Source organism: Seriola aureovittata, chromosome 24 (assembly GCF_021018895.1).
Source record: "Seriola aureovittata isolate HTS-2021-v1 ecotype China chromosome 24, ASM2101889v1, whole genome shotgun sequence".
NCBI classification, from domain to species: domain Eukaryota; kingdom Metazoa; phylum Chordata; class Actinopteri; order Carangiformes; family Carangidae; genus Seriola; species Seriola aureovittata.
In genome coordinates, this window is record NC_079387.1 from 1,649,616 (window position 1) to 1,671,700 (window position 22,085).

Sequence of the window (22,085 nt, forward strand, 5' to 3'; positions counted from 1 at the left end):
ACCTGTTCTGGAAGCATCTCCCGCCTCACTGCTGACCTCTGTTGTTTAACAAGGCCACTGTAAATATCTTGTGGATATTTTTAGTCCTCCCAGTTTATCTTTATATAATGATGGAGGTGGAGTTCACAAGGATTTAGTTTCCTGTTAAATGTTGCTATTCTGTCTGTGATTGTAAAACATCGGGTTAGGTTGCACCCGGCCAAAACATCCTCACTCAGGTTGGTTCTCACAAGGATAGAAGCACACTAACACACACACACACACACACACACACTGGATTTCATCCCTGCAAACTGGGTGAAAAACATCCTTTTCTCCCTAAAGGTCAGAGTGAGATTTGAATGACAGCTTTAAGTCCTGGGCTCATATTACAGCAAAGACGTGCGTGGAGCGCTGCCTTCCTGGGAAAGGCCGGGAGAACAGGGAAGCAATTAATTGTAATGAATAATGGGACAAATCTGGCCGGCATATGACCGCTAATGCTCTTTTTTATTCTCTGGAGGATTAGGACGGCGATGCCAGCCACGCTGAGGTGTCTGCCTGCACTCTTAATTGAAAAGTGAAAGGAAGATGGAGGGGGTGGGGTTGGGGTTGGGGTTGGGGTGGGTGGGTGGGTGAGGGGGGGGAACTACTGTCTCTCTCCATTGTCTTCCTCCTCTCCTTAATTCAAAGGGAATGTGTCTACTTTGTTTCTGAGCAATTGATTTTACAAATATTGAAGTCTTGCATTATATTATATTATATTATTGTAATGGTTGTATCACAAAAGTAAATCTGTTAGCCGTTTTAGAATCATTTTACAAATGAAAAAATGGACCTTGTGGAAGGATTGATGCCTCAACCTCAACATAAAATCATGTTCATTCTTTGATAGTGATCTGATGATGTTTTAAGACAGATAATATTGTACATGCAGCTTTTGCAACCAAGAGAACCATCTTTACAGCCAGTTGTTGGTCTTTATAGTTATAGCAACAGTGACAGAAAAGGCAGCGAAGGCCACAAGCTGGATTCAAAGCCTTTATGGAGCACCACTCTAGCAGCCGAGAGTGTGAGATGTGTTAACTCAGTGCTGTATAATGATGAAGGTTCTGCATCAACAATTTGGACTAAATTATGTGTGAATGTTTTTGGTAGTGGCTCAGGACACATTTTAGCCCCATGACCCCCCCCCCCCCTCCCCCACTAACTAATCCAGCTGTGCCTTGCATGCGTTAGCACCTTCCCCAGCTCATGAGCATGAATGCCAGTGTTAGTAATTAGAAATTTATAAGTGGAAATTATCAGCCATCCTCCCAGTTTCCATAAGAGAGTTGTTGCAAAACAATCATGTTTTGATGAGTTTTAATTAGAACTGTAAGAGCACTGGGACCAGATACCCCACAACAACTCAGTGAGCCCTTACTTATTCAGCTAATAATGATAGTAAATAAGATAATAATTCAATGACAGCTGGAAAGATTAATCACATCGACCTCTTGCATGAATGAAAAGTTCAAATATTAACAAGGGAGAAGGCAGAACCCACTAATTTAACACATTATTATTTAGTGTTATTTGTGCCTTCAGGACTAATTGCGCTGTCGCCTCACAGCAAGAAGGTTCCGGGTTCGAGTCCCGACTCGGACGCGGGATCTTTCTGTGTGGAGTTTGCATGTTCTCCCCGTGCCAGTGTGGGTTCTCTCCGGGTTCTCCGGCTTCCTCCCACAGTCCAAAGACATGCAAAATGGGGACTAGATACTCTAAATTGACCATAGGTGTGGCTGTGAGTGTGAATGGTTGTCTGTCTCTATGTGTTTGCCCTGCGATGGACTGGCGACCTGTCCAGGGCGTACCCCGCCTCTCGCCCGAAAAGATGCTGGGATAGACTCCAGCCCCCCCGCGACCCTACTAGAGGATAAGCGGTAGAAAATGGATGGATGGAAGACTAATTGCAGGTAAAACATGAAACATGAAACAAAAATGGCTACCCAAATTCTAAAATGTAATATCCAGGGTACTGTCTCGGTCTTTGAGAGGACTAAGATGCGTAAGGGAAGTGAAAAGGATGAAAAAATGCCTGGTGAACCTTGAAATATCTCCACTTTATGGGTTGACATAATGGTTCAGACCTTTCAGGACCACTCTGGAACCTCCTCTGGTCGAACAAAACCCCATTCTGTAAGGTGTCCTGACATTTACCTGGGTCATTCACGGGCTTCGCGCCCATCATTGTGTGGACAGGAAGCTCTTTCAGCTGCATTTCAATGAACACCTGCCAATCAACCCAAACAAGGAGGGAATCTTAAGTCGTCATTCTTCCTAAAACCCGGACTAAATCCAAAAAGAAGAGGATTATTAACATATTCGCAGCAAAGATTCCTCATTTCGTGTAAAACAATACTGGTTTGTTTCAAAGTGTGACCGACTGGCGCCACTGGAGACTGAACATCTCCGTGAGAGGAACGAAGACAGCAGTTACAGTGTGTTTAGTGACGGCAGTGAAATGCAACTCATTTCTTATTCCTCCTACGCAGTAAAAAAGAGGCTGACTGTTCGTGAAGAGTTTCCTCATCTGTGTCTTCCTCACACTGCGTGCCATGTTTTGTTTCTGTCTGGCAACAATGCTTCCTTTCACACTGTGAGTTGCTCCATTGAATGTCGCTGGCTATGACTGATCTTGAGTGGGCTGACCAAATTTGTTGGGAAATTTGACATTAAAAAAGCTCTTTCTCTTCAGAAGACTGGATGCATGTGCTTTTCAGTTGGGTTTTCTTTTGACTGGTCTTAAATCTTAATGCTGAACATGGTGTAAAAGAGCAAAAAAAAAAACAAAAAAAAACAAATGACTTAAAGGTGGATTCTTTATGTTGGAGGGGTGTGACTGAAACATTGGTGGGGTTGCTGATTCAGCCCTGAAAGCTCCCATGGTGTAAGCTAAGGTGGTGATGCAATTTGGAGACATGGGTTCAAGCCCAGGTCAGTCCATGACTTTTCAAGTCCAACATCCAAAGTGTAATGTCAAAAGCATCCTGAAAGCTACTCCTAATGCGAGTGGGACTGGTGGCAACTGGTGAGGAAAGCAAGGCAGGAATTTACAAACCTCCAAACCAAGGTGAAAGGTCAAACAGGAGTTGGGTGAGTCCAATTTGATTTATAGAAAGGGGAACCCGGCTTGTACTAAGCGGGGTAGAGAACAGAGGGGTGTTTGGCTGCTGCTGGAAACAGCAGTTGTACAGGTTGTATGTTGAAATGTCAGCATATCATATGAACTTTGAAGGCCAACTTACTACTTTTCAGAACAACACCCAGAGGAAAGACTGAAAAGCTTTAAGAAAGATGCTTGTTAGAGCCATTTGTATATTTGTGTGTGTGTTAGAGTAATGCACTGGTTGCCACAGTAGGTGGCGTATTGAGTGGCAACACATGAAATGTATAAGCAGAAGAAGAGGCAATTACTCCTCAGGTGTTCTGCTTACCGGGGAGAAGCACACAGTTTTTGAGCGTGGCCGTTTAGAGCCCAATGTTTTACGCCTTTTTGTTTATTTTCATGCAAGTTATTGGTACAACAGATGTGAGTGAATATTACAGTTTTTCTCAGTCGCTTTGGTACATTTCTCGAATCATCCTCGACATTTGCAAAACAGTGAGTGAATTTCCCAAAACAATTCGTACAAATAGCAAAACACCATGGATTACCTGCAAAAGCCAGTCACTTGCTCAAAATCCTTAGTTCATCTCTCAAAAGTAAATATCTGTGTCAATGAACATGTCACTGCCATCAGATGACAAGTCCTTGTGTTATTGTGTACGGAAAAGACAGTCAAATTGCTTAGTCGTGTTGTCAATATAACAGTTTACTCTGGAGGGATGTTCTGATGTAAACTACAGCTAAAGTTTCAATGACACTTATTGTAAATTGTAAGTTACACCTTAGTGTATGTGGGAGATTGATTGCAAGAGACTGGACAAGATTCACATTTACACTTTTACTGTTTGTACTGTAATTTGTTGACAGACCATGTCATTGTGATACAGAAAGGCCTCGTCTGCCTCTTCCTCTGTTTTGCCTCCCAACTCCTCCTCCACGCAGCCTCACTCCTCTTCCTCTTCTTCTTCTCTCTGGCTGTTGACCCTGTCCAATTCCTTGTCCTTCTATTGTGAGACATTGTAACATTGTGTTGTGCTCCGGCTATATATATATATATACTTGCCAGTTGGTTCATGAGATGCACCTTTGAGCTATTTCAGAAAACTGGTTGATCATTTGTTGATCTAATGCTTCACACATTTCCCTTCGTTAGTCAAGATCAGTCAAGTCAAGATTCACCTGGGAGCAATTTACCAATTCAGGACAGATTTAGAAAAAAAAAGTCTAATGGAAATGTATAGAGATATGTTTGACATATTATGACAACTTGTTCAACCATTGTGCATGTAAAGAGCATGAATTTTGTTTAGCAAAGAAAATAATGTACTTTACACATATAAATAAGATGTTAAATAAGATTGGAAATGTGTGTGTGTGTCCCGCGGCGTCCGGTCTGGTCTGGTCCGATCTGGTCCGGTCTGGTCCGGGCCAGTCAGTTGGACGCGGGAGGGCGGAGCGCCAAAGAGGAGGTGGAGGGTTCCAGCTGCATGTGTGTAAATGAGCAAAAAGACTTAGTCTAAAAGAGGCATGTAAGCAAAGAGCAAGAATATAGAGTATAAATGTAAAGATTGTAAAAGTAGGATTGATTGCAGAGTAACTGATATGAAGTTTGTAAAAATGTGACTGTGTTCCAGGCGGCGGTCAGAGCTGAGGCCTGTCGACTGCGCCGTGATCCTTCTGTGAAAAATGAAAATGGATATAAGGTTTACATACGACACACTGGTATGAATGGCCAAATGATATTTTTGCTAAATAGCGAGAGTTTTGCTGATTAATTGCAATGAATAATATAAAAAATTGAATAGAGCATGTTTGTTTTGTGATCCTGATATAATGAGAGCGCCATTACCTTTTGTGATGGGTGGCCGCCAGCTTCCGGTGTGATGGACATGTGAGCGCAAGGAGTGAAGAGCCGGAGTTGGAGCGGTGTGCCGGTCCTGGTCCTGGTCCTGGTCCTGGTCTCCTGGTGGCGGGACATCTGCATTAAAAGAAGACACAAGCACAAAGTCAAAGTGTAAGTCCTGTACATCCCAATGAGAAGAACTCAAGAAACTGTTTCATTTGAGCTGCATGGGTGAAATATACAGATGCACTTCCTCCCTCCATGACTGATGTCGTGTTTCTGAGTCAGCACAAGTTAATGTTCCCTCACGTGTAAAGTGGACTCATGCCATTGCAACAAACTAGTGCACGAGCAAAGATACACAGTGTTTTGTGCATGGTCTTATCTGTCAAGTGTCACAAAATGTGAAATGTTTTGTCAGTGTTATTTGTATAAGTGTGTTTTGTGTGCAGGCTGCTGAGTGAAGAGAGAAAAGAGTGAGAGAAGAGTTGAGAGCGCTAAGTTGTGATTTTCTTCGACATGACTTGGAAGTTAATGGAAGAACACAAAGGCATTTGATGTTAGTTATTTTTGCTAGTTGTTTCGTGATATTGAATTGAATTGAAGTTACAGGAACGTTTGTAGCATGTGGTCCCGTCCGTGCTGCCTCCAAGCCGAGGTGAAAGGTCAGAATGTCAAACAGGAGGTGGATGGATCCAATTTGATTTATACAAGGGGGAACCCGGATTGTACTAAGCGGGGGAGAGAACAGAGGGGTGTTTGGCTGCTGCCCCAAAACAGCAGTTGTACAGGTTGTATGTTGAAATCAGCCAATCACATGAACTTTGAGGGCTGACAATGAGATGACATTCACCTGCCTTCAATGTATGTACATATTCTAATTACATATAAACAGGGGTGGACTGGCCATCTGGCATACCGGGCATCGTCCAATGTGGGCCGGTCCGGTCCGCTATGTTATTTTGTTTTGTTTTTTTTCCTGTAAATTCCCTCCGATTGGGCCGATTGGCTACAGAGGGCTAGCAGTGTGTTGCCAGCATCGACACATATTATCGGTCTATTGTTTGTCATTGTCAATCAATCATGGGCTGACAGGCTCAGAGAGCCCTGACAGTGCTGTCAATCACAACACAAACCAGGGTGGGCGGGACCTCATGCCATGGGCGGGAGTCGCGGGACGGGCTGCTGCTGAGCTGAAGACGGATAAGCGGAAGAAACGCCCGGGTGGCGCTGAAAAACTGCAACTTAAAAAGCTGAAGTCTCTGGAGGTGGCGGCTGCTAAATGTTCTAAATTGACGGACCTATCTGGTGCCGGGGTCACCACCCCAGCAGGTGCTGCCGCGCCGGGAGACGAGCGAGTGGAGACATACACGGTAAGTAACGTTAGCCTGCGGCTGGCTAGGCTACGTTTTTGAGACATGTCCAAAACAAAGTAGAAAACGTTTTTACATTGAATGATGTGACCTAATTAACTGCATAGTCCTACTTGTGACAGCATATTAGCCCAGAGTTGAAGGGCTGTGAATGTTGGTAGTTGTGGTTGATTTTGTTTAAATATGCCGAATTGTGATATTATGGGTTATTATTGTTCAGATGATTTAGCTAAGCTAGCTAAGAGCTGCTAACATCAGTAGTCTCTTGTTGCCATAGCAACAGTAAACATTCACATGGACCAATGAGCTGTAAGTAGAGATGCAGAATCAAGCTGTATTGTAAATACAGATGAGATACTTTGAATTTTAGCACAAAATACAAGTAAACCTATAGGAAATAATTAGTTTAATTTGCAATATTTGCCATTGAATTTATTGTAATCTTTCAATTCATTTATTGTTTACTGAGGTAATAACTATTTCATAATTTGTGTGTAACTTTAATTTCTGTGTAAATGTGTTACTTTTACTGTAGTTTTCAAATGGCTGTGTATATATAAGTATATGTCTCTTTTAGGTTGACCACCCTATAAATGAGAGCCTAAGGAGTTGTTTTCCCTCTGTCCCCTTTTGAGGACCTCCTTTGTCTCCTCCATCATTCACTGGGCCACTTTTGGGTTCCTGAGCTCATTTCATGTGGTGAGAGGAATGCAATATGTGTATGTTTAAAGGTTTATGTGAAGAAACCTACTATATGTGTGATAAAATGACAATTGGTCATTCATAAATGTCTCTTTATATTCTCTGCTACCATTATCTCCTGTCAAACAGGTTTTCCTGACCTGCTAGAAGTTCTTCTATGATGCTTGAGTCATCCATCATATCTGAGAGCTTCGTCTTGACTTTGTGAGTTTATTATGCAACTTGTTTTGTCTCAGATTGAAACAAAAGGTTTGATTATGATTATTTCCTGGTTGAATATTTTCATATTGATGGTTTTAATTTCAAACATCTGCATATCTTTTAAGTTCAATTAACAGTTATGCAGGTAGGCCTTAGGGCTCTTTTGAGACTTAAGTCATCCTTCATGACAAATAAATTTGTTCACTAAGTGTCACTACGTCACAAAAAGGCTACATGGCTACATATACTTGTCAGTACACAGATACTGAGTACAAGTTCTGTTTGCTGTTTCTTCATGAATTTGGTGAGGAGCGGAGCTGGCTGGCTGCGGACGAGGAAGTAGGGCAATACATACTTGTGCACATACACGTATATGAGAATGCATATTAGTCAATTTTTTAATTAAATGTACAAGTACAAATTTCACTATGGATATTTCACATATGTTATAAACTTATATCTTAATATATTGAGCCTGTATAGCTATATGTGATAATTATATATCCCCTTATAGGTGACATATATGGCAACAAGTGGCAGCTTTGTCCTGATGTGGCAGCCGGCTGCTACTAGAAGAAATCAGCTTATAATGGATTTGGATGTTGGTAAGACTCTGGATGACGCTTCATGTCAGCTGTTCTCTACAATCTTGTTTTCTTCCACAGCACCCAAGACTATGAGTTTTTATGCCTTATTATACTTTGACTTTTTTATACCTCACTACACTAAGACTTTTTATGCCTTACTATGACATTTTATGCCTTAAAATGTTTGATATTTTGTTGTATTTATTACTTTTTATAAATTAGAGATGAAACATTATTGAGTGTGTTTCCTGAGCCTGATCACACAAATTGATGTAAATCAATGAAACCTGAACATTATTAGAAAACATGATGTGACTGAATTAGAGCTGGAAACAATGATCTTCTAAATGATGATGGGTTGGTTGAGAAACTGAATCTAAATGAAAGCTGTTTTTATCACCTTCACTGTTTGTCACAACTGCATTATTGATCAGTTGATTTCTAAAGGAACTAACATCTCCATTAACAGTGAATGACTCCTGCTCTTCACTGATGATGTGGCACCCTCTGTTGCTGAAAAGAAGAAAACTGATGTGCATGTCAGTTTAATGAACACAGATGAAATGATCTCTCAGCCACATAGAAGAGCTCAGGGAGCCAAAGGGTTGAGAAAGCAAATTACATTTTTATTTTTATTATTTAGGGGTTGGATCTTTGTCATTCTGAACACCAAAGATACATCAAGCAATCGGGTTGAAGATTCAGATTCAGTGATTCTGAAAGGAACTCGAATATTACATCCCAGTAGGACCAAAACATGCGCATAAGACCTGCAGGTGAGTTATCAACTACTGCAACTATCTATCACATTTGAGTACATCTTCGTACCTTAAAGGTGTAATGTGTAACTTGCTCCGTAGGGGGCAGCATTTCACCTCTTCACCCCTGTTCCTTATCATTTCTTATTTCCATATGCATTTATTGTTGTTAAAATTGTTGAAAGCATCTTTGATTGAGATAACCTTGACTAATTTCAGGCTTATGATAAAATTTGTTTCCATCGGACAGGAGTGATTAAAGTCTGCAGCCTCTGACCACTGTTTAGAAATCAGGAAACTACCTGTTGCAATGAAGCACGTTCCATCTACAAGCTGCCTTCAGTATGAGAGGTGGGTGACTCCTATTGTACATTCATTGGATCAACCCACAACTCTGCTCTCTACTCTTTGTGGGAATAAATACTGCACTCACATCAAACACATACAAGATTCAGGGAGTCCTTCACCTTCTGATCAATTGTTCTTCTGTTCAGTTGGTTTGTAGGTAGGCACCCTTTTTTTATTAAAACATTTTTCTTGTAACAGCCTCACTATACTATGACTTTGTGACGGGGCGGCATGGGTTCTCTCCGGCTGCCTCCCTCAATCCAGCTTTAGGTTAATTGGCATTTTTCATGCCAAATAAAGAGGCTCGTTACAAAAGATGTGGATTTATAGAAAACAGATTTACTGATCTCACTCACTTAAAGTTTGACATAAAAACAAAATTAACAAAATCGTCACAGTTCACAAAAAACACAAACACATCATTGTGCTGTTTGTTTCAAAGACTTCAGAGCTGGGAGGATGTCATCCAGTCGTCTGAGTCCTGCAAAACACACGCACACACACGATGGGTTAAAAACACACAACACACTGTAAACACTGAAATTGAATGCTTATATCAGCTCACTGAAAACATGATACCCAAATGGAAAGCAATCACACACCATGCTTTATTCCACTCTCAACCCCACATGCTCAGTTATCATGACATGTGTCATTCTTACCCAGAATCTGTAAAATGTCCGTAACGAGGGCCCGGAAAGGCGGGAAAAACTCGTCGTGCTGCCTCGCTTTCACGATGATGCTGAGAAAAACAAGAGCGGAACGTTGGATTGTTGTGGTCAATTGAAAGCTCTCTATTTCAAACAATGTGTGTCGATTACCTGTCGATGTCAACGTCTCCCAGCAGATCGTAGAGCCGAGCGGCGTGTCCGCCGGAGGAGACGAGTTGCGCCACCTGGTTCACCACCTGAGTGGGAGGAGCCCTGCTGTCTGACAACAGCAAACTGTTAGTGTACTTAGCATCTTTCAGAACACTTAGCTTAGTTAGCATCGTTTATTTGTTTATGTTGTTTTTTTAACTTGTTACTGGCAGTGACCGACTGTTAATGGCTATGCTAATGCTAACTCTGGCTCTCTGTACTGACAAGGTTTTGTATTTATTTTGCTGTTTTAGGGCCTTACTATACTATGACTAGAGACGCATGAAATAATATTGTGTTTATAAATATTGATGCAATAAGGTCTGTAGCATCTAAGGTGGAGCTAATTTATGCTAACCTTTAGCTAACCTTATGCACTGCCGGTATCGTAATCAACAATATTACATCATAATGTTTTAGTGTGCACTGCAGCATGTAGAGGGGGAGGGAGGGGGGCGGTGGGGTAAAGTATTTTTGACCCAGAATCACATCCACTGGGACATTTTATTTTAGAAAATATGCTTGAAAGGGAAAAAGCCACATCTCTGTCTTTGAGAAATCATCTTGAATTAGGAGATTTTGCGTCAACCACATGGGGCCACTTCAGCCTGAAAATCAGGCAGAGCGTCACTTCTATTTTCATGACTGTAGGAGAATCGTCAAATCTCGTTGTCACCTTTAAGATTTCTAATCAATTCCTGAAAAGTTTTGCAGCTTCTGCCAGATGTTTTGTGTCTTAATCATCCCTCTGTGGCTTCTCGCAGCTTCGTGAACAGGCAAACAGTGTCTCATTAAGGCATAATAAGCCTTCCCGGTGGAGGCTGTGGGTGTGATTTCAACCTTTGGTTCCTTAACCACGAGGTCAGTGGGAGGCAGAGCAGCCCAGTTTGACATCTAAACTAAAACATGAAGCAGGGAATCTGGGAGAGAGGAGAAACTTCTCAAACCACATCCTAAAGTTTTTTTAAAAAAAGAAGAAATCATAAAGCAGGGATGTATAATGGAAAAAACAAACAGATGCGTTAAAAAAAAAACTAAAAAACACATGAAAATACAAAGTAAATGTTTTTACAGGACTCGTTACTCAACCATGAATCATTCAAAGAGTCAAACATAAATCACAGATATATATCCAGCATCTGCAGCATTGGAAATAAAGAAATACAGGTTGTTTTCATGAAGTTAAAGTCTGTTATCAGCATGGGACAAATGTTTATTTCAGCACTTTTATATCCTTTGTTTGTTACTTTTTTTGCATAAACCTGTCAGCACTTAAACATATCAGGTATCAACACAGAAAACCAATCGGAGGGCAGAAGGAGAGGTCATATTTGGGGTGGCTGTCACTCACCTTTCTTGGTATCTTCTTGGCAGGTCACAGCGATCACCTGAGCCAAGGTGATGGCCAGGCAGAAAGTAATCCTAGAGCGCAGCGAGGGGCCCATGTCTGCATGCCAGACACGCAGCGTCCTCACACACACACACACACACACACACGGCCGCCACGCAAACACACGAGGAAGTCAGAGAGAGCCCGACCCCTGAGCTACAGCATCCAGACTGAGAAATCCAAATATCCCTGAGTGGAACAGGCTCCTGGATGAGCGATCGCTGCAAACTGAAACAAGCGCCCTCTTTACCCCCCCCCCCCACATCTCTCTCCCTCCTCCTCTCACTCTCCTCCTCCTCCTCCTCCTCCTCTCCTCTCCTCTCTCATCATTTTTTTCTTGCTTTATTTCAAGGCCAACCTCCTCCTCCTCGGGCTCTGACAGTCGCCTTGGAAGATGTAGCTAATTAGAGGCTGCGTTAAATTTGTCCAGCCAAGAGGCCGATGAAAGAAGATGGGCTGGATGATGATGCTTTTTTGAGCATTTCTTTCTTTTGACTATATGGCTGCTTCTATATGTATGAGACAAGTTTTCAGAGCAAAATCCACATTTAGGTTTGTTTCTCGAACATCCCTTCATTATAAATGAACCTCTTTCTCTTCTCTCTCTACACCTCTCTTTCTATCTTTAGCTCTTATCCTGGTTTCAGCTGCTAAAATACAAAACTTGCATCCAAAAAGAAACGTGGCCATCATTTAAAATCATTTTTTTAATAATTCAATCACCCATAAATGTTTTGGATTTTGAACAGTTTGACTTTTCTGGGAGGTACGCATATTTACTTTCACGCCGAAGTCACTACGTCTGGCCAGGAAATAGTCCCAGGATGTAACTCAGGTGGATTTTGTTACCTTTGCCCAGAGCCAGGCTAATCATTCTCCCTGTTTCCAGTCTTTATGCTAAGCTAAGCTAAGTTGGTGATAACTCAACATTTATCATGACGTGAAAGCGGCCTTAATCTCACAGATGATATGAATCATCAACTGATGCATTTAACATTCAATATTAAATAAGCCAGAAAAAAGCTTTCAAATGAAGTTTGCTACTTCACATATTTTGTCTACTGTTCCATATTTTTGGAAACATGTGGGTGAAATTATTTGTCGTTTTTTATGAAGGAAGTGTTTGTTTATGACTTCTTTAACTTCTCTCTTATTGAAACTCCACTTGCTGACCCACATCTGTGCACTCCAGCTTGAGCGCTTTACAACGTGCATGTTACACTCGTCTGATGTGTTTTCCAGGCCAAAGCTCTGCCAAGTCGGTGCAGACTGTCAGTCCCTGAGGTGATGTCCCGGAGGAAGAGAAGAAAACAAACAGCATCTCCATCTCCAGCGGTGATTCCTACACAGATTACTGTCATCTTAACAAGTGATTTTAGCCTGAACTGAGTTCCCAGAGCCTTCTTAAAGGGACGTTTAAGTCTGAGGATGAAGCAGATTTCACTTGTTTCCTTTGCAGAACAGGTCAGGAAGTGTCTGAGGTGCTTGGAGAACAGACTGATTTCCCATTAAGGAGTGAGAGGCAGAAGGGCAGAGCCACAGGGGAGGCGGATGGGAAGACAGTTCCTCCATCAGGTCAGAGTTTTCAGCTTCTACACATTCATAGTTTTATATGTAGTGTGGGGACCTGGTTGTAAGAGAAAATGCGCTTTTGACCCAAAGGTCACAAGTGTCAGTCCCTGAAAAAGCCGGTGTCGGTCTGTCCTCCTTTCCTCCTGAGACACTGAGCAGGTCGTTTTAGATGATTTTAAAGCGTCAGTAGACGTCACGTGGTGTTTGCACTTTCTGTCAGGGATGTAGTTCTGGTTTTCAAACTGTATTTGTATTTTGTATATTGGTATCAATATTGCTGATTTTGGCCCTGGTGTACTTTTTATCAGATCAAAACCAAACTTTGTGAAACCTGTTGTTTAGTTGAAAGTGGCCTAAAGTTCATCACACGCTCTCGTCATACCCTTCATCCTGTCTTCGTCTGCACTCACATCTTTTTAGTCTGACCAGGGGATTCCAGGTGAAATCCTCTTTGGTCAACACTGACACAGCAGACAAAGCTGTGTGGCTTAAGTGTGAATTACAGGAAGATGATTTGTCTTGTCCTTTCAAGGAATTACATTTGGCCAAGAAGTAAAAAATTACAGGGAGCGTATTGTGTAGCACACTAATACTGACCTCAGCTCCTGTGGTTAAAAAAGCGTTTTATACATGTGGTTTTTTTCAAAGCCTCCAACATACAGGCTATTTCTGGATGTATAGACTAGACAGCAGTGTAACCACAGGAGAGATCGGCCCACGACCGTGCATGCAGGACACACACACTGAAAGGTGGACATTATCCAAACTAAAAAAAGCTGCAATGAAAAAACATTAGATGTTACAAAAACCACAGAGACATCCTTAAAAAAAAGATATAATTCAGCCCGTTTTTCAGGCTCACAGATCTTTCATGTATCACAGAGTCAAAGACGAACATGTGGCTCCTGATTTTTTCACAGATCATCTTTTCTAATTGGTGTAATTCCTGTAATTTATTGTAATTATGCAAGTCCTCTATTTTCCTCTTATTAACCCTTCACAGTGAGACTTTTAGTATCAAAATGTACAAATACAGATAAAAATCAACCACCACAATAGGCAAACATGCCGGAAAAATGTGTAAGAAAACTCCTGTAATTTGTTTTTCCACGTGACAGGAAGCAGCAGGCCGACAGTGACCAGGTTAACACGCACCTCGTCCCATATTCCCTTACACACCACCTGCATTATTTAACATCAGCAAACAAGACCAGCTGATACACCCCGTGACTCTGCAGTTGTCTTTGGAGGTGGTTGTTGTAAAGAGGACTATATTTCTTTACCTGGTTCAACACTCTCGTGCATCTCTGGAAATGTTTGCTGCAGCCACTAAGAATTTTGTGAAGCAGGTTGGAGACACCGGGAGGTTGATCCCAGTCCCGAGCCTGAGCGAGGCCGACCGCTACCAGCCCCTCAGCCTGGTCACCAGGAAGAGGAAGAGGCATTTCTGGAAGAAGAGCAAGTACGCCTCGACCCCTTTCTCACTGAAAGACATCCTGGTCGGGGAGAAGGAGATTACAGCAGGTACAATATGTTCCGTAAAGACAAATCATCAAATTTGACCTTTGAGGTTTATTCCACATTATCTGACAGGAGCTATAATAAATATTCTGTCCCAGCTTTTTCCAGCTCTACGTGAACTTATATGATATTTACTCCATCAAATTGAAATATTTCATCTAAATTCAGCTTTTTTTAGCTTGGAAAGTTTGGGGATCTCATTTAAAATGTAAAATAATGTGCCGTTTGAACAGTTTTTGGCTTCACAGTAATTGAAAGCTACACTTTAATTCTGAGAGAAAATTTGGTGAATATATCCAATGGTTGAGGAACTGTCACTGTAAAAACACTGCATCATATTAATGCAGTAAAAGTCCTGCATTGACAACTAGAAAAAATATCAAAAATAAAATTACCCAGTGCACAAACATGACATCTATGATTGCTATAATGTGAAATACTACACAACTGGTTTATTGTGTGTATTATATTTACTGGTGGAGCAAACTTTAACTCCTTATCATATGTTTTGTATCTAAAATGTGTATTTGTGGAAAATCTTAAAACTTAGTAACATGTATCTACTGACTATTTCCCTGCTTTACAGGGGTGTCTTCTTATCAGCTCCTGAACTATGAGGACAAATCCGACGTGGCCCTCAACGGTCGCCTGGGAAACCACATCATCAACGACGTGGGGTTCAACATCAGCGGATCCGACTCCGTGGCCGTCAAAGCCTCCTTCGGCATCGTGACCAAACACGAGCTGGAGGTGCCCACGTTACTGCGGGAGCTCAACTCCAGGTATCCCAGCATGCAGTGTGCAGGTGTGCGTTCAACAGCTGCTCAGGCGGGTGTCATCATGGTGTCATTTGAGACTCATTAGATGAAGTATGAAGCTAGTCCTTTATTAATAATTAATTTAAATGATCTATATCAATTAATCTTGAGATGTAGGGATAAGCTCCTTGAGTTTTTTTTTATTCTGCAATAAATTCAGATGCAGTATCTAGATTCAGTGTTTCCCCTGACAACAGCAACACATTGATGTCTGACCTCTGACCTGTGATAGAGGGAATGTGAGAAGAGGGTTTCCCTGTGAGGATGAATAAATGATCATGTTATCCTACACTGGCACATACAGGACTTACATAGAGGACAATGCAAGGCAGGAAATAAACCATTATATTTTTGTACATTAATAGGTGTCAGATTGAAAGGCGTGTTGGGAATATTGGTCACGCAACCAGACGACAAACGGACAGAAATCAGTGTTTAATGTGTAAAAGCAGTTGTGAGTCCATTTTCTGGTCTTTCAGGAAAGTGGACCTGGATCACTGCCTGGTCCGTCAGTCCAAAGAGAGCAAACGAAGCGTGCTGTGTGTCGTTATGGAGAGTATCCGCACCACACGTCAGTGCTCTCTGACCGTCCACGCCGGCATGAGAGGGACAACCATGAGGGTAAACACACATCAGTTACATCATTTAAGTCATTTTTAAAGTAAAAATGCAAAATATTCACTGGTTCCAACTTTTAAAATGTGAATATTTGTGTATTTCTACAACATATACTGAATATCTTTGAATTTTGGACAAAGCAGGACATTCAAATATGGAAACATGGGAACTAGAAACTTGTGATATCTATGTGATATGTGTCAATGCTGCATCTGGACCCCTGACCCCTGACTCAGCTCTCTGCTCTGCTGCAGTTCCAGATCGACGACGGCAGGAACCCCAAAGGTCGTGACAAGGCCATCGTCATCCCGGCTCACACCACCATCGCCTTCAGCATCTGTGAGCTGTTTGTTCGACTGGACGGGCGGCTCGGTACGAAGTCTACCCTCTCCCATAACTCCCACACAAACACACACACCACTCAGCTGCTGTGAAGGTGCAGAAAATCAGCAAATTTGATGAGGCTGGACGTGATTTCAGTTCATTTTATACGTTTCCAGCTAAAATAAGTAAATATGTTGAGAGCAAAAATGACTAAGTTAAACTTCCAGAGGTAAAATTAGAAACTGCACCTTTGCATGAAATTGTTCTGCTTGCCAACAAAGCTGAGATGAAAGTGAACATAAATGATAAGGACTGTGGTTTTTGAGAATATTGAAGGTTTGAATCCTTTGTGTCCAACATGGAATACTGTGGGTGTGTTAGTTGTGGTTAACACCTGAGGCCTCTCAGCAGTCACAGCTTCATGCCATGCATTCTTATCTTAAATGGAAGCATACTTAAAGCAATTTCTGCACCTTTACACCAAAAAACTGATCATTTCCTTCTCTAGAGCGGTGGTGCCTGATGTCTTGTGATCAAACTGTGGCACCTGAAATTACAGGCAAATGCTTGATCGCTTCACAGTTTTTGGAAATGTTTAAGAGTGTAAGGCTGAAATGAAACAAGTGAAAAGTGAAGTGTCTTTTAACCTCTTCAAAATAAATGCTGTAATAAATTTTGTTCAGAAAATGAGCGTAAACAGGTCGGTTAGCTTAGCTGGTTAGAGTGTGGTGCTAATAACGCCAAGGTCATGGGTTCAATACTGACCATACTGGCCACTAGTGATAATCCACCTATTAATCCTCCACAAAGAAGCACTCTTCTCTCAGCCTGTGGTGCTGAACTGTTTTTCAGCCTGCCCCAAGATAAATGCTGGAATAATTTTTGTTCATAAAACAACAGAAAACAGGCCGGTTAGCTCAGCTGGTTAGAGCGTGGTGCTAATAACGCCAAGGTCATGGGTTCGATCCCCATACTGGCCACTACCACTATCGTGTTTGGGCTTAGGCAGCAAATGAAACTAAATGAAAAACAACTCACACTTTTGTGTTTACCCTGACAAAAAGGTCAAAACAATAAGAAAATGAAAAGGCCCCTTAAGCATTGTTAGGTGTGACCATGTGGCCTAATGGACAGGGCGTCTGACTTCGGATCAGAAGATTGAGGGTTCGAGTCCCTTCGTGGTTGGAATTTGAATAATGCTTGTCTCTGGATTTGAAGTCCTTGTTGGAGTTGACATAGCAATTACTGCTACAACGGCTTGATGAAGCTTGAGAAAAAGTATTGGACTTTGCTCTAAACAGTTTTTCAGCCTGCCAAAGATAATTGCTGGAAGAAATTTTGTTCATAAAACAACAGAAAACAGGCCGGTTAGCTCAGCTGGTTAGAGCGTGGTGCTAATAACGCCAAGGTCATGGGTTCGATCCCCATACTGGCCATTGCAGCTATTGTATTTGCGGATAAACAGCAAATGAAAAACAACTTACACTTTTGTGTTTACCCCAACAAAAAGGTCAAAACAATGAGAAAATGCAAAGGCCCCTTAAGCATTGTTAGGTGTGACCATGTGGTGTAATGGACAAGGCGTCTGACTTCGGATCAGAAGATTGAGGCTTTGAGCTTCTTTGTGGTTGGGATTTGTATCATTATCGTCGATACTCTGAACTGTTTTTCAGCCAGCCCCAAGATGAATGCTGGAAGAAATTTTGTTCATAAAACAACAGAAAACAGGCCGGTTAGCTCAGCTGGTTAGAGCGTGGTGCTAATAACGCCAAGGTCATGGGTTCGATCCCCATACTGGCCATTGCAGCTATCGTATTTGAGGATAAACAGCAAATGAAAAACAACTTATACTTTTGTTTTTACCCCAACAAAAAGGTCAAAACAATGAGAAAATGCAAAGGCCCCTTAAGCATTGTTAGGTGTGACCATGTGGTGTAATGGACAAGGCGTCTGACTTCGGATCAGAAGATTGAGGCTTTGAGCTTCTTTGTGGTTGGAATTTGCATCATTATCGTCGATACTCTGAACTGTTTTTCAGCCTGCCCCAAGATAAATGCTGGAATAAATTTTGTTCATAAAACAACAGAAAACAGGCCGGTTAGCTCAGCTGGTTAGAGCGTGGTGCTAATAAAGCCAAGGTCATGGGTTCGATCCCCATACTGGCCACTACCACTGTCGTGTTTGGGCTTAGGCAGCAAATGAAACTAAATGAAAAACAACTCACACTTTTGTGTTTACCCCGACAAAAAGGTCAAAACAATAAGAAAATGAAAAGGCCCCTTAAGCATTGTTAGGTGTGACCATGTGGCCTAATGGACAAGGCGTCTGACTTCGGATCAGAAGAATGAGGGGTCGAGTCCCTTCGTGGTTGGAATTTGAATAATGCTTGTCTCTGGATTTGAAGTCCTTGTTGGAGTTGACATAGCAATTACTGCTACAACGGCTTGATGAAGCTTGAGAAAAAGTATTGGACTTTGCTCTAAACAGTTTTTCAGCCTGCCAAAGATAATTGCTGGAAGAAATTTTGTTCATAAAACAACAGAAAACAGGCCGGTTAGCTCAGCTGGTTAGAGCGTGGTGCTAATAACGCCAAGGTCATGGGTTCGATCCCCATACTGGCCATTGCAGCTATTGTATTTGCGGATAAACAGCAAATGAAAAACAACTTACACTTTTGTGTTTACCCCAACAAAAAGGTCAAAACAATGAGAAAATGCAAAGGCCCCTTAAGCATTGTTAGGTGTGACCATGTGGTGTAATGGACAAGGCGTCTGACTTCGGATCAGAAGATTGAGGCTTTGAGCTTCTTTGTGGTTGGGATTTGTATCATTATCGTCGATACTCTGAACTGTTTTTCAGCCAGCCCCAAGATGAATGCTGGAAGAAATTTTGTTCATAAAACAACAGAAAACAGGCCGGTTAGCTCAGCTGGTTAGAGCGTGGTGCTAATAACGCCAAGGTCATGGGTTCGATCCCCATACTGGCCATTGCAGCTATCGTATTTGAGGATAAACAGCAAATGAAAAACAACTTATACTTTTGTTTTTACCCCAACAAAAAGGTCAAAACAATGAGAAAATGCAAAGGCCCCTTAAGCATTGTTAGGTGTGACCATGTGGTGTAATGGACAAGGCGTCTGACTTCGGATCAGAAGATTGAGGCTTTGAGCTTCTTTGTGGTTGGAATTTGCATCATTATCGTCGATACTCTGAACTGTTTTTCAGCCTGCCCCAAGATAAATGCTGGAATAAATTTTGTTCATAAAACAACAGAAAACAGGCCGGTTAGCTCAGCTGGTTAGAGCGTGGTGCTAATAAAGCCAAGGTCATGGGTTCGATCCCCATACTGGCCACTACCACTGTCGTGTTTGGGCTTAGGCAGCAAATGAAACTAAATGAAAAACAACTCACACTTTTGTGTTTACCCCGACAAAAAGGTCAAAACAATAAGAAAATGAAAAGGCCCCTTAAGCATTGTTAGGTGTGACCATGTGGCCTAATGGACAAGGCGTCTGACTTCGGATCAGAAGAATGAGGGGTCGAGTCCCTTCGTGGTTGGAATTTGAATAATGCTTGTCTCTGGATTTGAAGTCCTTGTTGGAGTTGACATAGCAATTACTGCTACAACGGCTTGAGAAAAAGTATTGGACTTTGCTCTAAACAGTTTTTCAGCCTGCCAAAGATAATTGCTGGAAGAAATTTCGTTCATAAAACAACAGAAAACAGGCCGGTTAGCTCAGCTGGTTAGAGAGTGGTGCTAATAACGCCAAGGTCATGGGTTCGATCCCCATACTGGCCATTGCAGCTATTGTATTTGAGGATAAACAGCAAATGAAAAACAACTTACACTTTTGTGTTTACCCCAACAAAAAGGTCAAAACAATGAGAAAATGCAAAGGCCCCTTAAGCATTGTTAGGTGTGACCATGTGGTCTAATGGACAAGGCGTCTGACTTCGGATCAGAAGATTGAGGCTTTGAGCTTCTTTGTGGTTGGAATTTGCATCATTATCGTCGATACTCTGAACTGTTTTTCAGCCTGCAAAAGATAAATGCTGGAATAAATTTTGTTCATAAAACAACAGAAAACAGGCCGGTTAGCTCAGCTGGTTAGAGCGTGGTGCTAATAACGCCAAGGTCATGGGTTCGATCCCCATACTGGCCATTGCAGCTAATGTATTTGAGGATAAACAGCAAATGAAAAACAACTTACACTTTTGTGTTTACCCCAACAAAAAGGTCAAAACAATGAGAAAATGCAAAGGCCCCTTAAGCATTTTTAGGTGTGACCATGTGACCAACGTCTGACTTCGGATCAGAAGATTGAGGGTTCGAGTCCCTTCGTGGTTGGAGTTTGCGTTTCACTTGTGTCTGGATTTAAAGTCCCTGTTGGAAGTGTTATAGAAATAAAAAGTACTGCTACAATGATGTGATGAATCCTGAGAAAAAATACTGTATTTTCCTCTGAAGAGGTGCTAATAATGCCAAGGTCATGGGTTCAATGCCCATACAGGCCACTACTGCTGTCATAGTTGAGGGTAGGCTACAAATAAAACTTAATTGAAAACAACTCATGTTCTGTCCAACTTGTGCTTATAATGCCAAGGTCATGGGTCAGATCCCCATACTGGCCAATGTTCAGTGTCCCCTACTCATGAGCAGCTTCTATTAGAAGTAGGAAATCTACAAGAAGCTGCTATAGAAGGCAAAGTCATCGATGTCAATATAGACAAAATTTCAAGACAGCTTGAGCACTATGAAAAGTCATCAACAATAAAAGTAATCATTAGTTGCTCCCTTGGATGATAATAAACCTTTATTGCTGCCAAAAATTTGATTCATAGCACCTTTTGTGATATTTCCTTCCTCTTTGTCAGATATTTGTGTTGCCCCGGAGTCTCAAGGTGGATTTGAGCGGGAGCAGATCAGGGAGCAGCTCGGTGGCTTCATCGGCCACTTCTCCATGGGTCGACTGCGCCGCTTCCTGTCCGGGATCATCTATGGAAACCCCTTCAGGGCAGGTACAGTAACAACCTCTACTACATAATACATACACTTTTATTTGTGCTACACTTTTGTCTTTTCCAACTTCTGTACAGATGACCGAACATTTGAGGAGCTCACCCACTCCGACACCTACATGGATGACATGGTGACCGACTACTACGAGAAAGCCGCCAGCATGACAGACATTTCCACCGCCTACCTGAGGGAAAGCACCCACACACGGGTCAACCTCTTAAAGCACAACATCCCCAAGGGCCCTTGTGCACTGTGCGGCATGGGGAACCAGAGGCGGGAAACTGTCTACGGTTGCCTGGAGTGCTCAACTGGAGGCCAAAAATATGTTCGCCTGCATGTGGTGCCCTGTTTCGACCTTTGGCACAAAACACTCAGGTGAAAAAGAGGAATGCTTACACATGGTAGCAGCTTTGTTCCTATGTAGGTCGTTTTTTTCTCGTGGTGCGAGGTCCCACAAGTGTAACTGTTTACCATGCTGTTTTTGAGATGTTTGTCTTGTTTTCTTTCCAATAAAAAACATTGAAACAGCCATGACAGTATAAACACCTTTCACAACTACTTCAGAAACAGCCAAATGTTCCTGTAAAAGATGTAAATATAAACTAGGTGTTATGTATCACTTTGCGGTGTAGTGTATAGTATTGTTTTCAGTTTACATTTGGCACCAGCCTATTTCCACACGTATGCTGTGTAAGCACTGTATCAGCTGGACAATGAATTATTCAGTGACAGGAGGGATCATGTGGAGGCCACAGAGGAACAACTAGAAAGGACAGCCTGGCTTTGTTAAATGTGGCGTTTATATAACAGGTGGTTTTTGATTTGATTGTCTATAACAAGTGTGTGAATATTGAGTAGAGGTGATATTTTATGAGTAAATGACAACTAATCTTGTTTGATGGAAGTTTGTGAGTCTTGTAGTTCTGTTGTTTTCTCCTGAGCCACTTGTATAAATACATGATCATGATGATGAAAAAACCCATAAAGCTCACTGATAATGATTCTATTTTTTCTTGTTGGC

The 22,085-nt window shown here is 41.8% G+C and overlaps 2 protein-coding genes and 11 non-coding genes across 16 annotated transcripts; 12 read left to right on the forward strand and 1 right to left on the reverse strand.

The window, feature by feature from the left end:
- Positions 1-6,210: 6,210 nt before the first annotated feature.
- On the forward strand, positions 6,211-22,070 carry LOC130165500 (pejvakin-like). 3 transcript variants are annotated; one of them, XM_056370824.1, is made up of 14 exons: positions 6,211-6,346; positions 6,924-7,045; positions 7,178-7,252; positions 7,764-7,854; positions 8,480-8,612; positions 8,845-8,945; positions 12,435-12,527; positions 12,652-12,767; positions 14,114-14,288; positions 14,872-15,067; positions 15,583-15,724; positions 15,976-16,093; positions 20,920-21,063; positions 21,142-22,070. In XM_056370824.1, exons 8-14 carry the CDS (start codon positions 12,744-12,746, stop codon positions 21,441-21,443), a joined length of 1,101 nt encoding a protein of 366 aa, XP_056226799.1. In that variant the 5' UTR covers positions 6,211-6,346; positions 6,924-7,045; positions 7,178-7,252; positions 7,764-7,854; positions 8,480-8,612; positions 8,845-8,945; positions 12,435-12,527; positions 12,652-12,743; the 3' UTR covers positions 21,444-22,070. The 3 variants fall into 3 exon arrangements, with proteins under 3 accessions (XP_056226799.1, XP_056226800.1, XP_056226798.1); XM_056370825.1 differs by having other exon boundaries at positions 12,657-12,767; XM_056370823.1 differs by having other exon boundaries at positions 12,652-14,288.
- On the reverse strand, positions 8,943-11,468 carry cep70 (centrosomal protein 70). Of its 2 annotated transcripts, none has more exons than XR_008826817.1 (4): positions 11,154-11,462; positions 9,764-9,868; positions 9,605-9,684; positions 8,943-9,423 (listed from the first exon to the last, which is right to left on the reverse strand). XR_008826817.1 is itself a non-coding variant. In XM_056370826.1 (4 exons), exons 1-4 carry the CDS (start codon positions 11,245-11,247, stop codon positions 9,362-9,364), a joined length of 345 nt encoding a protein of 114 aa, XP_056226801.1. In that variant the 5' UTR covers positions 11,248-11,468; the 3' UTR covers positions 8,943-9,361. The 2 variants fall into 2 exon arrangements, 1 of the variants encoding a protein (XP_056226801.1); XM_056370826.1 differs by having other exon boundaries at positions 9,764-9,872; positions 11,154-11,468.
- On the forward strand, positions 16,745-16,821 carry trnai-aau (transfer RNA isoleucine (anticodon AAU)). Its single transcript has one exon. It is a non-coding gene; the product is annotated as a tRNA-Ile (tRNA).
- Positions 16,952-17,025, forward strand: trnai-aau (transfer RNA isoleucine (anticodon AAU)). The gene has a single exon. It is a non-coding gene; the product is annotated as a tRNA-Ile (tRNA).
- Positions 17,158-17,230, forward strand: trnar-ucg (transfer RNA arginine (anticodon UCG)). Its single transcript has one exon. It is a non-coding gene; the product is annotated as a tRNA-Arg (tRNA).
- On the forward strand, positions 17,408-17,481 carry trnai-aau (transfer RNA isoleucine (anticodon AAU)). The gene has a single exon. It is a non-coding gene; the product is annotated as a tRNA-Ile (tRNA).
- On the forward strand, positions 17,773-17,846 carry trnai-aau (transfer RNA isoleucine (anticodon AAU)). The gene has a single exon. It is a non-coding gene; the product is annotated as a tRNA-Ile (tRNA).
- On the forward strand, positions 18,138-18,211 carry trnai-aau (transfer RNA isoleucine (anticodon AAU)). Its single transcript has one exon. It is a non-coding gene; the product is annotated as a tRNA-Ile (tRNA).
- Positions 18,594-18,667, forward strand: trnai-aau (transfer RNA isoleucine (anticodon AAU)). The gene has a single exon. It is a non-coding gene; the product is annotated as a tRNA-Ile (tRNA).
- On the forward strand, positions 18,959-19,032 carry trnai-aau (transfer RNA isoleucine (anticodon AAU)). Its single transcript has one exon. It is a non-coding gene; the product is annotated as a tRNA-Ile (tRNA).
- On the forward strand, positions 19,324-19,397 carry trnai-aau (transfer RNA isoleucine (anticodon AAU)). The gene has a single exon. It is a non-coding gene; the product is annotated as a tRNA-Ile (tRNA).
- Positions 19,770-19,843, forward strand: trnai-aau (transfer RNA isoleucine (anticodon AAU)). The gene has a single exon. It is a non-coding gene; the product is annotated as a tRNA-Ile (tRNA).
- trnai-aau (transfer RNA isoleucine (anticodon AAU)) lies at positions 20,134-20,207 on the forward strand. Its single transcript has one exon. It is a non-coding gene; the product is annotated as a tRNA-Ile (tRNA).
- Positions 22,071-22,085: the final 15 nt, after the last annotated feature.

Excerpts from the sequence above, each read along its gene's own strand:
- cep70 (XM_056370826.1), bottom strand. The coding sequence starts at position 11,247 with ATGGGCCCCTCGCTGCGCTCTAGGATTACTTTCTGCCTGGCCATCACC. Across the intron at positions 9,873-11,153 it reads CCAAGAAGATACCAAGAAAG|ACAGCAGGGCTCCTCCCACT; the intron begins GTGAGTGACAGC and ends TGCTGTTGTCAG. Across the intron at positions 9,685-9,763 it reads GGAGACGTTGACATCGACAG|CATCATCGTGAAAGCGAGGC; the intron begins GTAATCGACACA and ends TGTTTTTCTCAG.
- LOC130165500 (XM_056370823.1), top strand. The coding sequence starts at position 14,078 with ATGTTTGCTGCAGCCACTAAGAATTTTGTGAAGCAGGTTGGAGACACC. Across the intron at positions 15,068-15,582 it reads CTGCGGGAGCTCAACTCCAG|GAAAGTGGACCTGGATCACT; the intron begins GTATCCCAGCAT and ends CTGGTCTTTCAG. Across the intron at positions 21,064-21,141 it reads TGGAAACCCCTTCAGGGCAG|ATGACCGAACATTTGAGGAG; the intron begins GTACAGTAACAA and ends ACTTCTGTACAG.